The 17135-nt window shown below is 35.2% G+C and overlaps 1 protein-coding gene across 1 annotated transcript; it reads left to right on the top strand.

Moving 5' to 3' along the window:
• Positions 1 to 7277: 7277 nt before the first annotated feature.
• On the top strand, positions 7278 to 17105 carry LOC122585359 (uncharacterized protein At4g10930). The gene is made up of 16 exons (XM_043757491.1): positions 7278 to 7372; positions 7459 to 7561; positions 8555 to 8649; positions 8741 to 8831; positions 9174 to 9223; positions 9401 to 9479; positions 10089 to 10198; positions 10316 to 10381; positions 10531 to 10769; positions 10877 to 11158; positions 11633 to 11695; positions 11800 to 11872; positions 12111 to 13194; positions 13623 to 13697; positions 13769 to 14749; positions 16354 to 17105. The coding sequence occupies exons 2-16, from the start codon at positions 7490 to 7492 to the stop codon at positions 16570 to 16572; spliced, it is 3579 nt and encodes a 1192-aa protein (XP_043613426.1). The 5' UTR covers positions 7278 to 7372; positions 7459 to 7489; the 3' UTR covers positions 16573 to 17105.
• Positions 17106 to 17135: the final 30 nt, after the last annotated feature.

Genomic DNA, 17135 nt, shown 5'->3' with positions numbered 1-17135 from the left:
TCGTATCACGTTTCAGATGGCATCCAAGTAAGCACGTCACCATGGTTCATAAACCTCCTTAAGTACAACTTTTGGGTCATAAGATGACCAAACGAGACAAAACTCAGTTCTTAACAAATGAATAAAACTAAAAGACCTTTTCAAAAATGCAAGGGTTGACTCTCGAAGAGCTCTAATGCATAAGTTGTGACATTTGCAAGGCAAGTCTGCAGAATTCGTCAGAAACCTGACCACTTCTGGAAATCGACGTTTTTCGCATATCTCTAGGCAAAATCACTAGAAACTTTGTTCATATCAAATTTAGGGGACACATAGAGGTTTCCAGAAAGGTAAGATTAAACTTCTAAATCGTTCATATAAGGAAGATATCTTTCTTGCAATATGACTCAATTTTCAGACCAATAATCTCTTCGTTTTGCAAACCATTTCCGCCATCAACCTTTCAAGTCATGCCACAACGACCTTTACAGCTCACACACATCAAATTATGACCTGGTTATCATTATGAAATCATCAATTGAGCTACAGATTCATTATACTCCTTTTACATCCGATTTGACGCCCGATTGACCTAAATCGACTCACAAATGTAATCGAATCCATACAAGCCTTAAGACCAGATGTGAACCATATATTGGTTCCATTTGAACATTTAAATGACTTTGGAAGCAACTTCATACCTGTAGGGATCTCAAGATACATATTGATTGCAATAACAATCACCGAATGACCCGAAATCGTCAAATCTAACAACACCAACGTTCCCTATCAATCAAAACTCAACAAGTCCAGGTATGGACGAAATATATGGATGGAATTGACTGATTTTCAGCAAAGACTTTGATATATATACCTGGGAGGATGATTAATGGATCGAATACGTGCATCGATTGATCTAAAGAAAACTTTAAATTTTATCCCTCAAGTTCATGACATGGCAAAGACCAGTCGTTAACATGGAGGTACTTTGAGAAACTCAATAGGGTCATGATGAGGTTAGACATAGCATTAGTGGAACTTTCACCTTTATCAGTTGATAGCAAAACTATAAATCCATTTTATAGAAAGAAATACATCTCACAATCGAAAACTTTAACTTCTTCCTATAAGGGAGGGCAAAAACAGAAGGTGCACTTGCATGGAAGTAGTACTAGTCACACATCGATTGAGGGTTTGACCTCACGATCAAAACAAAACGGAGAACTTTATTAGAACGTCTCAAAACTACGTGTAACCTCGACTTTAGAAGTATAATGTTCGCCTTAAATGGTTAATCACACAGGTTAGAGACATGATCACTTTGGAACCAAATACTCTTGAGTACTTCTACTTCATATACTTTAACAATAACTATTATAAGATCTCAACATTGCCCTTACATCCGTGCAATATACGGAAGAATCTCCACCTGTAGATACTCGTCCCAATCGTCATATATCGTCCCGTAGAGAAATCAAGTTTAACGAGTCGCGAATCCAAAACAGGCCAAAACATGTGCCGCATTCTATCGATAACCCAGAAAGCTAGTTCCAAACGAAAGCTAAACGTTTTTCCTTACACTCTAGCATGACTTCAACCCTTCACATCTCGAAGGTGACTTCACATCATATTATAGTGTCCATAGAATTGAAGAGCTTCATGGTTAAAAGTCCAATCAACCGTAGTGTTAACTTCATCATTCTTCATTCCATTCATACGTGTCTACACCTCCCGCGGTTAAACATGATGCCTTTCTGTGATTCCAACATTCTCATCTTTACCTCATTCGGATCAACATAGACAGTCTCACCAACACACATTTCGGGATACATTTACAATTACGTTCGCGACCGGAATTATAACTATATCCTTTCATACGTGTGCCCGGTAACCCTTCTATGCATCACCTACTTATAATCCTTCAAGTAACCAGCATCAATTTTATTTTCAAACTTCAAATCCATGTCCTTTAACTAGTAGACTCGACTACATTGACTACCAATCACTTCGTTCAACTTCATGTACATCATTATTCATCATAAACATTTCATTCGGCTATCACTTTCCATCTATCTTCATCCATTTCCATACACTTGAAGCATCAACACCACTAAAGTTGTAACACGATATTTACTCTTGACAAATAGGGGTATAATCCATAAAAATCTCTCCCACTTCATTACTTTGTACACCAGTCTACACAAGCATGGTCATACAAACACACTCGCGTCATGATACGCTTGCAACTATGTTCCGGACCATAATTGTAATTGTATCCTTTCACACGCGCGTTCGTTCCCACATTTGTGTATCATCTTATTTTCACAAAATCCTTCAAGTTTTGTGCATCTCAGCAAAAGTCCGTGTAATATGAAGCACAAGTCATCAATTTCAAATAGAGTATTAGCACCTTACCTTTCACAGGACGTCTTTCATAGCAATAGAATAGTTGGCGACGGGGAGCGCGAGAAACAGAGGAATAAGGGCTACACAAACAGGAGTATACACATAAAAACACATCAAGGAACATAAAGCCTTAATCCTATGTTCTCACTCATCCCAGCCCGTCCTAAAAGCATTTCATCTCAATGGCTAAGTATACATACTTGAGCCTACTTTGTTCCTTATCGGTTTAAGTCCAATTCCTATGGCATACCTATAGTCCTTGGTTCACTTAAACCATTTCTCTGATACCAACTTGTAACACCCAACATTTAAAAACAAGGATTTCCAAAAACCTTTGCCTAACGGCGTTAAAAGAAGCGGAATTAACTTTAAAAGTCCAAACCAGTAAAATCTGTTTGGTTTATTCATTAAATGGTGTTACTAGCCATATCATCAAAATAAGTCCAAATGGAAATCCATTGGTTGCCCAACATTAAGCAACCATATACATTATCAATACAAGTCATTAATATTTAAACATAAAGCAAATATCTAAAGCGAGCAGCCACTATGGGTAAACTATAGCTAGTTTCAAGATCATCTACCCATGCCTCACATCTTCTCACATCTACCTGCTCACTATTGTTGGACCTGAGGGCACAACACATTTAAAAGAGCAAGTGTTAGCTAACGAATTAGCTAAGTAAGATAACACATAATTTATGAAACGTTTGTCCATTTAAGACATTATATAAAAGTCATATTAAATCGTAAGGCACCTATCATCAAACATATCGTCTCACATACATATCATAGCATCAACATCTTTCATATTAGGATGGGTCCTCCTAAATGTGCCTAGTCATCTTTTACTTCACATATATCATATAAGCATCATCGAATAGTGTGACATAAGTCACTTACATTAGGTGTGACATAAGTCACTCATCACATATAAGGTGTAAGTTTGTGTGTAGGCGGTCATAGGACCTAACAGGAAACCTCACACCCGACTGGATGGATAAGCTTTTCAGTTGTCCATCAATGTCGTTAAGGAATGGCAAGCCAATCCAGGAGTAGTCCGTATGTTCAAAGACATTGGTGGTTAATCACGCCACCCGGAGATACTCAAACCACGTAATTATGTTGCAAGGAGCCACCCAAACAACCATATACGCACCCGCCGGGCAAGGGCAAGTACGGGTTAAGCTTAACACTTTCATATCATATACGAGCTCGGTTTACATCACATATAGTTTAGATGTCCACGTTACCTAAACATCATCACATATCATCTTTTTACGTTTGGGCCCTTAAACGTGCACGTGTCATGGCAACTTAACAAGTCTAGTGAACTAGATGAATAAGCCATGTAGTCATGCACACTTTACATATCATCAACATATAACACATTTCACTTCATCTCAAGACATTACATAGCATTTCATAGCATATCATTACATCGCATGCATTGTTACATAATGTACATCATCATATATCATTGCATATCGTATATCATTACAACATTGCATATTATTTATCATCATAGATCGTACATCATTTCATATCATCTATCATCTCATGTCATATATCGTTGCAAAACACCTATTATCTCATATCATATTTCATGTCATCTATTAAGCCTACATAGCATCTCATATCAGTACATATCATTGGGGTAGCATTTCAGGCTTCAATATGCATCTACATAGCCCATATCACCTCCCGTATAATCCCGAATACACATAAGCAAACAAGATACCATTTGGGGAAGTTATTATACGAAAACTATGTTTTTGTTGAACCCTCAGCGTGTCAAAGTAGTGTATCTTACCTCGTAGAAGCACACAACAAATGATAACGTAAGTTACCGAGCTTTGCAAGTATTCCCGACTACCTATAATCATTAAACGACATAATGAGCTAATAAATACCCACTCACTTATGGTCATGAATCACGTCTAAATACCTATAAACATGACTCATGACAATGCTTGATGCATCGGACATTCGATTAATACTTTAAAGCTTACATAACTTGACGAAACTCGACATTCACTCACTATATTAACCTTTCTGGAAACTTGACATCACAATCATCTTTTGAAAACATAACCATTAGAAAGTAGACTCTCTTACGATTCCGTGGATAGCTTATTTGTTAAAAACGGAGTTACGGTTTAAAAGTTATGGCCATTTGAAAATTCCGTCGCTATTGCGTCGCAACTACTAAGTTGCGTCGCAGCTATGTGTCACTGGTTTCCAGTTGCGCCGCAGCTTAGTAGCTGCGCCGCAGCTAGCCCCTTTTCAGCACAAACCTCATTGTTTAACCTCCAAAACTTAACCAAACACACCCCAAACGACCCCAAACCTTATGAACGACTTTTAACCCTCAAAATTCATCATTTTAAGACTCTAATGATGTCATGAAAACAACCCTCAACATCCAATTGATTTGCAACACAACAACAATCATTTTAGGTTACCGAATCGATTAAAACTCATGTTTTTGACTCCAATCAACCCTCTAAAGACCTAGATCAGTTATGAATCGAATCAAGGGATTGAAAGGACATGAAATCAATGTTATTATACCTGGGATACCTGGAGATTACAAAGAGAGTGTAGAAACTTGATCAAAACACTCTCGAATCAACCAAACGAAGATGAAATCGAATAAGGAATTGATTATGGCAATGGGGAATGGTTAGGGCTCAAAGAGGAAAGGATAATATGAGTAATTAGAAGCTAATGACCTGCTCCAAGACCCTAATCCCGTTTTTTAGTTTCCACCTATGTTAAAACTAGTCCTTAGGCTTCCTTACGGCTCATATTTAGTTCAAAACACCCATTGGGAATACTTACAACACATTAAACACTTTAAGCACCTCCAAAGACATTAAAATATACCTTTAGACACATTAACACATGAATCATTAAGGCTTTAAAACCTTACACACATAGCACATTAATCATACGTGAGCATCACATCGTCTGGAGACATAACGGACTCATGGTGTTGACTTAACGACTTAAGTCAACCGTTAATTAAAAGTTCGGGATGTTACACTGGTGAATGTTTATGTATGTCTAGCAAATCCATCAGTGAAAAAGCAAATTGTGTTTGTTGTCAATCTAAGCACACAAAAAAGTGATTTATCTTAATGTTTCCTTTTAAATTTTGTACTTATCTTTGTCTTTTTAATTAAAAAATATTTTGCTCTTGCAAACACATAAAGTAAACTATACACCAAATTCTCAACATAAAAACCCTTTACCTTTGAAAACAAAAATTATAAGGGATTGATCCCTAATCTTTGTAAAATGGTCAGAAGTAGTTCCAATATTTTTAGATATGAATAAAATTGTCTACATTTCAACTTTTTTTTTTTTTTTTTTTTTTTTTTTTTTTTTTTTTTTTTTACACTTTATGGAATACGGGATTGGATAGATCTTCAAATTTTTAACAACATGAATTTTTAAAAAAATTTGTCAAAATATAAAGAAAAAAAATTATAATTAAGGAAGTGCATTACGTGAGTTACAAAGTCTATTCACTCCACTTAAAGCTAACATTACATTATTCACTCGAGATCCAAATGAAGGAAAGAAGATTAATATTTTCGCCTAAAGTGTGCGAAATTTGGTTTAGTTGAGAGAGATCTCAATTCCATGTTCACAATAATCCAAACGATGATATAAACGACCACATCAAAGAGGCTCCTTATTCTAGTAGAAGATATCATCTATCGAGTTGAATACAGGGTTGCTGGAACGACACCTAATGAAGATGAACTTCCAAAGTTACTTAACAGTCACAATATAAACAAACTCGTAAAGTTTCATTTTCATTGTCACCATCACAAATCGGATCAATAATAGAACGAAGTCGATATTTTTAAGATTCATGTTACTTTCTAATTAGAAGATATAAACAAATGAAAAGTTTTTAAAAATTATACGGATGGTAGTTCTTTATAGATCAAAGAGTTTCATAAAATTGGTTTTCGACATGACATGTGATATTGGATTATTTTATTTATTTATTTTTTAAAAAATAAACCTTTTTCAATTATTGATTAAATAATATATCTTTGGGCTTCCAAAACAGCAACATGATTTAAGCATGTCTTAAGAAATAAAAATAATTTAGATATTGTTTTTTTTTACTTAACGAGCATAGTACCCACGTGTTGCGATAAAATTTTGTTACTATTTTTTTGGATGAATACATTGGTTACAAAGTGTGTCAAAAATATTAATTATGAGATCTGTCGATTGTTTTAAATCATATAAAAAGATCAATGTTAATTGAATTAGTTACAATTATAAATTGATAACAAAAATAGTGAACTATTATAATAAAGCCAAAAACAAACCAGTATAATATTTATACATATACTCAATAGTGTTGTAGTGTGTGGAGTAACATTTTGGAAACCATAAATATGCTAAAAAGAGCATCTTGAGAACAAAAAATATGCTTAAAATCTTAATCTAATTATTTTTATAAGAGTTAAAGACTCAATAGTGTTATAGTGTGTGGAGTAAATATGCTGAAAGAGACATTTTAAGAAAAAAAATATGCTTAAAGTTTTAATCTAATTATTTTTAAAAGAGTTAAAGAAATGATAAAGATTAAAGATAAACTTAATAGTTAACAATTTTATCGTTACGTTTCATGTTTTTCTTTTTTATTTAATTATTTGGCCACTATGGAAAAAAAAAATGAAAAGATAAAAAAGAAACGGGCCTATAAAGATTTGTCAGAAAAAAATTCGGCTCATTTTTTATACGCATTTAATTAAAATTGTTAATTTCTTAGAATTCATTGACGTAAAAATATAAGGAAGTAGGAAAAATGGTACTCGTAATCAATTAAATAAAAACAATATTACTCGTATTACTTAATCGTATGAAACAAAATTATCAGATTTTTCAATTCAATCTGTCGTAAACAGAATCATTGCTCCGTGAAGTTTTATTACACGTGCCAGCGAAACCCTAGGTATGTCGATCATTTGTTTTCTATATATATTTTCATTTCATGAAATTCAAATTTCTTAATTTCATGATTTCTGTATGTTTTTGCAGATTTTTTTACAAAGACTAAAAATTATATATAATGGATTTTCAACTGTTTAATAATGAGTTTGTTGAAGATGATTACGCTTATGCAGCTCAAGATATAGATAATGTGAGTATACCTATATTATATTACATTTGTTTTGTATTTTTTATTTTTTTACTTCAAGGAAATAATTAGCAATTTAAAGTAGAGTTTAGTATGGTGTTTGTTTGTTTGTTATAGTATGTATCTGGCTTTAGATATAGTTTTTGTATGTATCAATCTTTCGGTTTTTACTGTTTGATGTATGTGACGTCTTGTAACTTGTGAAGAAGTGAAAATGCACGTACAACGTATGACTGGGCAAGTGTATAGATGACGTCAGTTTATATGATTGTCATGACTCGTGTCCGCAAATCAAAGGACTTGTTACCTGTTAGTGGATGAAAAGGTCGCCGGACACATATAATGACAATGAATTTGAACTTTGGTACACATAGAAATGTTTGAAAGTATGATACATGCGTACTGTAGCAAACGTGATAATTGGATAAAATGGTTACCGGATGCATAAATGGCAATGAATTGGAAAAAACGTGCCTCCTTTGACCTTAAGTTACTCCAAAATGGAGAATCTTGGGTGTTTTGTTAAAGTTAGAGGACACAAGTTAGAATGTAGTGGGTTTCATATTGAAAGTTAGATGGTGGTTGGCAGAGTGTATATGGAACTATGGAAGTGCTTATTGCATTTGAAATAAGCACTTCCTAAGGTGCTTTTGAAACACAGAACTTTTTCTCCCAAAATTGGTTAAAAAGCACAAGTTGGTTTATGTATAAGTGCCTTTTGGCTTTGGAAAAACGCAATAAGTTATGCTAGAACTTATTGATTGTATCAGACTGGTGGCAGGAGTATATGTAGGTATGCTAGAACTTATTGATTGTATCAGACTGGTGGCAGGAGTAAATGTAGGTATGCTAGAACTTAGATTGTATCAGACTGGTAATATTTGGAAGTAGTTGTACTTCTGTTTTTTTTATGAGATAAAAGGTTAAACCTTGCCGCCTTTGTATTTTGATGTTATGTGTATGGATATATTATGCGGGTTATTTTTGTAAACACAGGAGAATGTAGCGGTTGAAGGTGATGAAGGTCAAAGATGTGGAATTTGCATGGACGTTGTTGTTGATAGAGGAGTATTAGATTGCTGTCAACACTGGTATATTCTTTGTCTTATATTTAATATCTTCTTCTTTTTTAGGCTACGGGGTGAGAATTTACTCTATAATATATCATTGGTTCGCTTTTAGGTTCTGTTTTTCTTGCATCGACAACTGGGCTAGTATCACCAACCTATGCCCACTCTGCCAGAAGGAGTTTCAACTAATTACTTGTGTACCTGTGAGTTATACACTTACTGTTTCTGTTCTACTATGGCTGCTACTTCGTTGTATTGTTAGATTTTTAAATGTCTCTGTACTTTAACTAACACATTTCCTAGAATCCACCACTCTGTTTTGTTGTAACTTGAGTGACTCCTTTCATACTCCTATAAACAGTTGATCCACTTGCATCAGTAACCAAAGCTTTGAGAGACAAACACGATAAGGTCGAAAGACCAGTTGACATGTAGCTTTGTGACCTCCTCGCTGTCTATTTCCTGGGTGTTTAACTTTGAATTTGATCAACAGTAACAAAATAGAAGGAATGAAAAGACTTAATATTAAATTTATTGTTATGAAGGTATTCGATACTATCGGAGGCGTCCAACCTGATGACGGTCCATATTCAAGGTACTCTTTACATGCATTATCCAGGAATAAAAATGCCACAAGAGTAACTGTAATTTTCAATGATTCTTTCTATTTTGAGACTGTTATAGTGATTCTGAGTAATTTTGATGTCTAACTACTAATAGTTTAGTTGTACATCAGTATCTAATGTGAGTATTTTTTGTCCCTCCAATGCAGAGATGAAGATACTGATGAGTGGAGTGTTGAAGGAAACAATAACACTCTTTCTTTTCCCTCATACTACATTGATGAAAATGTAAGTCTCATTCAAAGGAACCTTTGTTCCATAATCCATACACAATTCTTGTAAACCCATCAAATGTGTTGTGAGTAGGTTTTTTCTAATATGGTCGTACTTGTGTGCTGATATAAAAAAAAGGGTAAAGGAGGGCACCCTGTCCCTGGGAACACATTGGATCCCCATCATCCTACCCCGTAAGGGTTATGATGCCGGTAAAATACCTTCACTTAATACCCACATGAATTGGGCATCCTTAAGGATCGAACCCGTGTCTCTCAACTTCACATGTGGGCCCAAGCTGCCTTGGTAACGGGTACCACTCCATATATTGATGGATTGGTACTTGTGTGCTGATTTAACTTAAGCAAATGTCAAAAATCTTAGCCAACCTGATTAAAACTTTGTGGTTGATGCTTATGGGACTAGTGAAGCAACAATTTTTGGAACGTGTTTACTTAGACTTTTATTTGCTATATGATTCCCGATGATAAAGTTGTTGACAGTTTCAGGTGGTTATAGGAATTTTGATGAAGTTCATTTTTCATTGGCCTTGATGTAATCTATAATTGATCCACATTATTATGCTTCTTTGGTCATGTGCTTCATGCTTCTATTATTATGTAGGCAGTCAGCTGCTTGGATGGAGACAACTGCAAGATTCGAGGTCAGTCAGCAAATTTTGAAGAAGATCCAGATCTCGACACATCAATTGCTTGTGATTCATGTGATTTGTGGTATTTTCTTTGTGAAAGTGATAGTCATTGTACATAACTCTTATGTAAATCAATTAATTCATGGAATTTCCTTTTTGGTATGGGTCTGCTAATTGATATCTGATTTTATGCAAACAGGTATCATGCCATTTGTGTTGGGTTCGATACTAATGCTAGTTGTGAGGATTCGTGGCTGTGCCCAAGGTATTAGTGATAAGCTTTGCGCCAGACATGGTTCAATCTGAATAGGGATTAATTTTTGCAGTTTAATTCAACGATAAGGCTGCTAAATAAGATAATAGATTTATAGTTATCATTTTGTAACATAGGTACTATATTTTTGTTACATACAGGTGTTTAGTTGATCCGACATCAGAAAAGTCGAAATTGGGGTCAAGCAACCATTATGGACCTGAAAGTTCTAGCAATGGTCATTTAGTGGATGCAACTTTTCCGATGAATGTGTCTGTAACTGTTGCTGATGCAGGAGAGACAGCTGTCGTTGTCTCTGCTATTGATAAAAATCAACAAACCAAAGTACCCAGTGAAAGCACATATTCAAGTGTTAATACCAGTAACATCTTGAAAAATGGTATGATCTGACATTATTTTGCTGTTCATGATTGCATGCTGGGACACATCTCTATATGTATAATTTGTTCACGTCACTAAAGATTCTGCTGCTTCTGTTGTGTGAAGGTAATCAAGAGAATGGTGAATTGTATCAAAACGTTTTGCCAGCTTCAGATGCTAGCATTTTGGAAAGACAGACAGCTGAGAAAACTATCAAGATACCTAAGATAGAGGCAATGGAACTAGACCCTTGTTTATTACAGCTCTCCGGGCTAAGCCGAAAGTTTAAAGAAGAAACATGTGAACCAAGTGTCTCTGATGGTTTAAGAACTTCAGAGTTGTACAATAAAAGCAATAATGAACTTGAATCTGATTTCCAACTTGTTTCATCTGTGGGCCCTCTATCTGGTATTCATCCTTCCCCACCTCGTTATGCATGCTAAGTTTCTTTCATCGGGTTTGGCAATTTAACCCTGTTTTTAATTAGGTCAAACCTGGTTGTGTTTTATCTTTAAAGGGTCAAACGAGTAGCAGTGAAAATGAAATGTGGCATAAGTCACCCAAAGTCTATTTTCAGTGCATAAGACCACCTAAAGTCCTAGATAAATTTATTTAAGCATTGATATTATTATTCAAAATGTATAATATTGGTAATCATACTTGACACACTAATTTTATTACTCAAAATAACTAAATATATAGACAATAAGTGTTTCAGGTTAACCCAACTTGACCTGGCATTTTTTGGCCCATACCTTAATGACCTGTTTTGACGTGATACCCAACTGATTTTCTACCTCTGATAACTTATAAATAATGTTCACATTATATTTCCTTTACTTTCCTAATGCTTATAGCTTCAGTTTATTAATGATTACCTAGCTGAAAGTGATACAACTGAAGCAGTGGAAGAGAAGAAACTCTCCAAAGTATGTAGGCGACCAGGTGTGTACTCCTTCCAGGATGAGGAAATTACTATCTTCCCAAACGGACATTTTGGTGTTGATTTTTTCCCGTTACTATTGCTTATTTCCACTAATTGCTTTCAGCTGACAAAAATTCTGATAAGAAGGAAAAAGATGGTGGAATGACAGGTGCAAAGAGAAAGCAAAAACATTACAGGTCATTGTTTCTTTGCTACTTCTGATGAAATAAATAACTGTAAAGATGACATATTTTTATACAAAAATTTGAATGAAGTTCAATACCCAGATGGACACTACAAATATGAGACATATCTTTCTTATCCCCAAACATGCATCTTAGCACTATTATTGTATGTGTATAACATGATGGTACAGTGTAGTATAACCATTACTCATTTTCTTGTATTTGATACATATTTTTTGAACTGTTGAAGTGCCGAGGAAGGCGAACCCAAAACGAAGACGCGGAACAGTACATCTTCCAAGATTGCTAAAAGGGAAGGAAGCAGTCGTGGTGCTCATTCGGTGACTGAAGCCAATGATTCTGTTTCTAATGATTCAAGGAACCTGAAGAGTGCAGTGGTTGGTTCTGGAGGTGGAATTGTGAAGAAACGAAAGGTGGAAACTGATATAAGAGATATAGTTCAAGGGACACGCCGCAGACCTTTCAAACGGCTTTCTGAGGACAAAGAAGCCTCATCTGGGTTGAGGATAAAAAAGATCATGAGAAGGGAAACTGACGATAAAGAGTCATTAGTGGAAGTTCAGAATTTAAGGAAAGAAATTAGAGAAGCTATACGTAACCGATCAGCTAACGAGATTGGAAATAATATTCTTGATCCAAAACTTTTGGCTGCATTCAGAACTGCTTTAGCTGGGCAAACAGCCGAAACAAAAAGACCACCACCATTAGATGTGAAAGCAAAGAAGGCCTTGTTGCAGAAGGGGACAGTACGTGAAAATCTAACTAAAAAGATTTATGGTACTGGTGGAAAACGTAAACGAGCATGGACCCGTGATTGCGAGATTGAATTTTGGAAGCATCGATGCTCTACAGTATCAAAACCTGAAAAAGTTGAAACACTGAAATCTGTTCTTGATCTTCTAAGAAAGGGTCCTGAGGTTGTAGAGATTAAAAAGGAAAGTAGTATTGAGGCCCAAAGTTCGATTCTTTCAAGATTGTATGTTGCGGATGCATCTGTTTTTCCAAGGAATAATGATATCAAGCCTCTTTCGGTGCAACCAACTGCTTTGGTTGATAGTAAGGAGAGCAAGGTTTCTATTCCGTACAAAAACGGTGGATCTGAAACTATGAAAGTATATCCAAATAAGAGCTCAGACCAGTCATCTAGATCAGGTGGGTCTCTCCCGAAGGAATCAGGCAGTGGATCTAATAATATAAAGTTTGACAAGAAGAAATGGGCTCTAGAAATTCTTGCGAGAAAGAATGCTGCATTAGGAAACAATTCCTCAAAGGGACAAGATAATGTGGTGCTCAAAGGAAATTTTCCCCTCCTGGTATATCGAGATTTTGTTATGTATTCTTGCAGCTAATTTTGTTCTCAGTTAGAGTTGGCAAAATTAGAGAATTGGGCAGGTTGGGTAAAAGGTCCGAAATTTGTACCTTTTATTGTTGGTCAAAAATTGTCCAAGTTGAAGCGTCAACGCTTCTTTTGTCCAATGCGTTTTTGAATTTCATCATTCGTTAAAATATATTAAATAAGCTTAAAAGTAACTTTAATTATTTAAATGATAATTTAGTTTCTCTAATAAAGAGATATAGCATAAATGCATCTGAGAACACTTTGGGTGACATCTGACCAGTATTAAAACTATCCCAGTTGATCGATAAACCTCCCAAATTGACCTCATTTTTAGGAAACTGGTTGAAATTACCACCTCTGTCCTGTTCATTTCGTGAAATCTTTTGCTTTCTTTTTGTCTAGGCTAAACTGCCAGTCGAAATGTGGCCAAGTTTGGCACCTAGTCGTCATAATAAAATCCCCATTTCAGTGAGACAGGTATGATTTGTTCTAGATGTACATATACTGGTGCTACTATAAAATGTTTGAAATAACTTACTATTTAATAGGCTCAACTTCACCGCATCACTGAGCATTTTTTGAGAAAAACAAATATGCCTGTCAGTCGGCCAACTGGTGAAATAGAGTTGGCTGTTGCAGACGCCATCAATGTTGAAAAGGCAGTTGCTGATAAATCAAACAGCAAGCTAGTATATGTCAATTTGTGTTCTCAGGAATTATTACACAGATCAGATAATGTGGATTCTTCCATTACCCCAGACTCGGAATCTAAACTCGAACCAAAAGCTGTTACTGATGATCTTCCCACCAGTGCTGATTTTGATGTTGATGAAGCACTTAGAAAGGCTGGTCTATTGTCTGATTCTCCTCCAAGTAGTCCACAACAATACGAAGCAGATAATGTAAAGGAAGAAGATGGTCCTGCTAATGTCTTTGAAATAGATTCTCAACCAGAACTTGATATATACGGTGATTTTGAATATGATCTGGAGGACGATGATGCCTTTATTAGTACTAGTGCAATTAAAGCCTCTAAAGTTCAACAAGAGGATACAAAAATAAAATTGGTTTTCTCAACACTTGACTCTGATAGATCAGACAGTGTGTGGCGTTTTGAGGATCACGAAGCACCAGTGGTGGTGACAGATGATAATTTAAAAGTGAAAAGTACTTGTAGAAGCTCAATAGTTGACGGAGCTGAAGATGAAGTTCTGGGAGATTGTGAAGAGTTATATGGCCCTGATAAAGAACCTCTTATTAGCAAATATCCAGAAATAAAGCTCCCTGATTTGGTACCTGAAAACACTGTTACAGAAGTAAAAGACGAACAAGGATCAAATCTAGGCATCTCTGTTGTCAACCAGTCATCTGGTGGAGAAGATTTGCCCAAAAAGCTCCTAGAAGCAGTAGAAGGAAAGGATAGTCAGAAAGATTTGCCCAAAATTTCCCAGGAAACAGTAGAGGAAAAGAAGAAATCTGATACTGACAAGAAGCGGCAGCCTGATAAGCGCAGTTCTGTGTTTAAGAAGGTTAGTAATGCATTTTTTTTATCCTTGGTAGTAGCTTTTCCTTTCCTTTTAGGTGAAAGTTGCACCTCAAATGCTCCCCTATTGCATGATAGGTCCATGCTTATTAAAAAAAATAAAACTTAAGACCACCTAATTTTAAAAATCAAAATTGTGGTGGATGGTTTTCTCTTCTGAGTTGCAAAAGTTCTATTCATTTTCTAAAAGAGCACTTGCTTAATAGTTGTATTTGGGAAGGAGGGACTATTACCTTGAGATATTTAACTAAATATTGACAAATTTTGACATGGATTTAAGTTAAAAAGATGCAGAATAATATGAACCAAACTGATTATGCAGAAGAAACAGAGGTAACACAGCAATAAACACAAAAAAACGATAATTGAGTGATAGGTAAATAACTAGATTATAGTCCAGCAACTCCTAATGTAATACTATCTTATAAAGCATTTTGCTTTATTTTCAAAAATCTCAATTAAGTAATTGAACTACTTAAATTACCCTTCTTCTTTATTCACTAATTTAAACATCACTACCTAATATACCTATAATACCCTTAAATCTCAACCATTCATTTTTCTCTCTCCTCAAATCTCAACCACTTATTTTTTTCTCTCTCCTTCATAAATCATTTTATTCTTCTAATTCATTCAAAAAAATTTATCTCAAAAACCGTATATCGATAAATTATAAAAATTGTATGGGTGTTCTTAAAATTTTATGCTCTTTCATAAGAGATATCATACGATATACTTTCGACGAATTTTTAAATCCGAGGGCAAAGCCCGTACGGTTAAGGCATTTGGCTATCATACTCTATGACTTGACCTATCACCCCCACCATCTCACCGCCGCAACGCGCGGACACTATCTCTCATAGTTTATAAAGAACCGACATATATTTTCCTGCCTAAACACAATGGCTGCAAGGCCTTATTAATAGACTTAACCTAACACTAACGTAACTTGGTAACCAAGTAGTTACCAAGAATAAGAAACAGTTACTAGAAAACTCACTTAACACCCTTATACTTTTATTTCATATCATTCCAGCAGATTCATATCACAGAACCACTCAGCTGACTGAAGTTTATAGAAGACTTCTTAGAGAACCACTCAGCTGACTAAAGTTTATAGAAGACTTCTTAGAGCTCTTGTCTCTTGATTAACCTTTGGTAACGGTTATAAATAAGATGAGAAAAAGACTACAAGAATGGACCAATACATTTCGCGAACTACTCTAAACGATGGTTCTCTCCTTAAAGATACCATGCAATAATTATATTTAACACGGAAAAAATGAACTTGAGAGAGCAGAAAATAGTAAAACAAGGGATATATTATTTAATGAATAAGTGTAGAGAACACTAGTTGGTAAATGGAGCAATTTGTTTGCTACTTCTACCAAGTTGTCTTTGCTTTATACTAGTATATCGATTGTGGCTTAATAAATTGCTAATTGTTCAACACATTTATGTCAAATTTGGTAAACATTTGGTTCGAGTCTTTGAAACTACTTGCTCTTTCTTGGAACGGAGGGTCTAGGGGACATTGAGAGTATTTTATGCAACTTCAAGTTAAGCTTACAATTTCGTATGTATCTGCAGGTTGAAGCATACATAAAAGAGCACATCAGACCATTGTGCAAGAGTGGGGTGATCACAGTTGATCAGTACAGATGGGCTGTCGGAAAAACAACTGATAAAATCATGAAATACCATTCCAAAGATACCAATGCCAATTTCCTTATTAAAGAAGGGGAGAAAGTTAAGAAACTTGCTGAACAGTATGTTGAATCTGCTCAAAAGGTGGAAAATAATAAATAGAATGCATAACATTTCTGAAGAATGCATATGATAAAATGCTAGAGCAGCATTCAAGGCTACCGTAAGGTAGAAAATAAGTGCAAACGCAATATGTGTTCATTGTTCCTCCAATTTCGGCTTCGACAGTTTTGAGTAATGCATATGACAAAATCATATTGAGCAGGCTGCCGAAAGGTAAAAAGTAACACAAGGTGGCTAAGGATGCCCGGGGTACATATGCCTTACAAGTGGATCATGTTAAGGTTGCCTTCTAAAGGTAGAAAGTAACAAATGGAGGCCGTGTATAAGATAGTTTTTGGTATATCTTCAGAGCAGAAGAAATGTAAAAAAAGTTTAAAAAATCGAATGATACAAGTGAATTAGCCGATGCTGGAGGTATGTGATCCATGAACTGTAGTGACTTCACTGATAGGATATATTGTAAATGCAAATGGCTCATTTTCCCCTTTGGGGAATACCTCTTTTGCTTTGTAAAAGTGACAAGATATCTCTGATATAATTTGACAAAAAATACCATCAACTAAGTTCCTAAATTTCCATTCTTATCAAGTTATCATTTTTTT

Source organism: Erigeron canadensis, chromosome 1, assembly GCF_010389155.1.
Source record: "Erigeron canadensis isolate Cc75 chromosome 1, C_canadensis_v1, whole genome shotgun sequence".
In the NCBI taxonomy this organism is placed as follows: Eukaryota; Viridiplantae; Streptophyta; class Magnoliopsida; order Asterales; family Asteraceae; genus Erigeron; species Erigeron canadensis.
This window is presented reverse-complemented; position numbering and strand designations above follow the sequence as displayed.

What these genes read in the sequence shown, in the direction of transcription:
- LOC122585359 (XM_043757491.1), top strand. Translation starts at nt 7,490, where the DNA reads ATGGATTTTCAACTGTTTAATAATGAGTTTGTTGAAGATGATTACGCT. An exon ending in CAGTAACATCTTGAAAAATG is followed by an intron (nt 10,770 to 10,876) that starts GTATGATCTGAC and finishes TGTTGTGTGAAG; the next exon opens with GTAATCAAGAGAATGGTGAA. An exon ending in AAGGAAATTTTCCCCTCCTG is followed by an intron (nt 13,195 to 13,622) that starts GTATATCGAGAT and finishes CTTTTTGTCTAG; the next exon opens with GCTAAACTGCCAGTCGAAAT.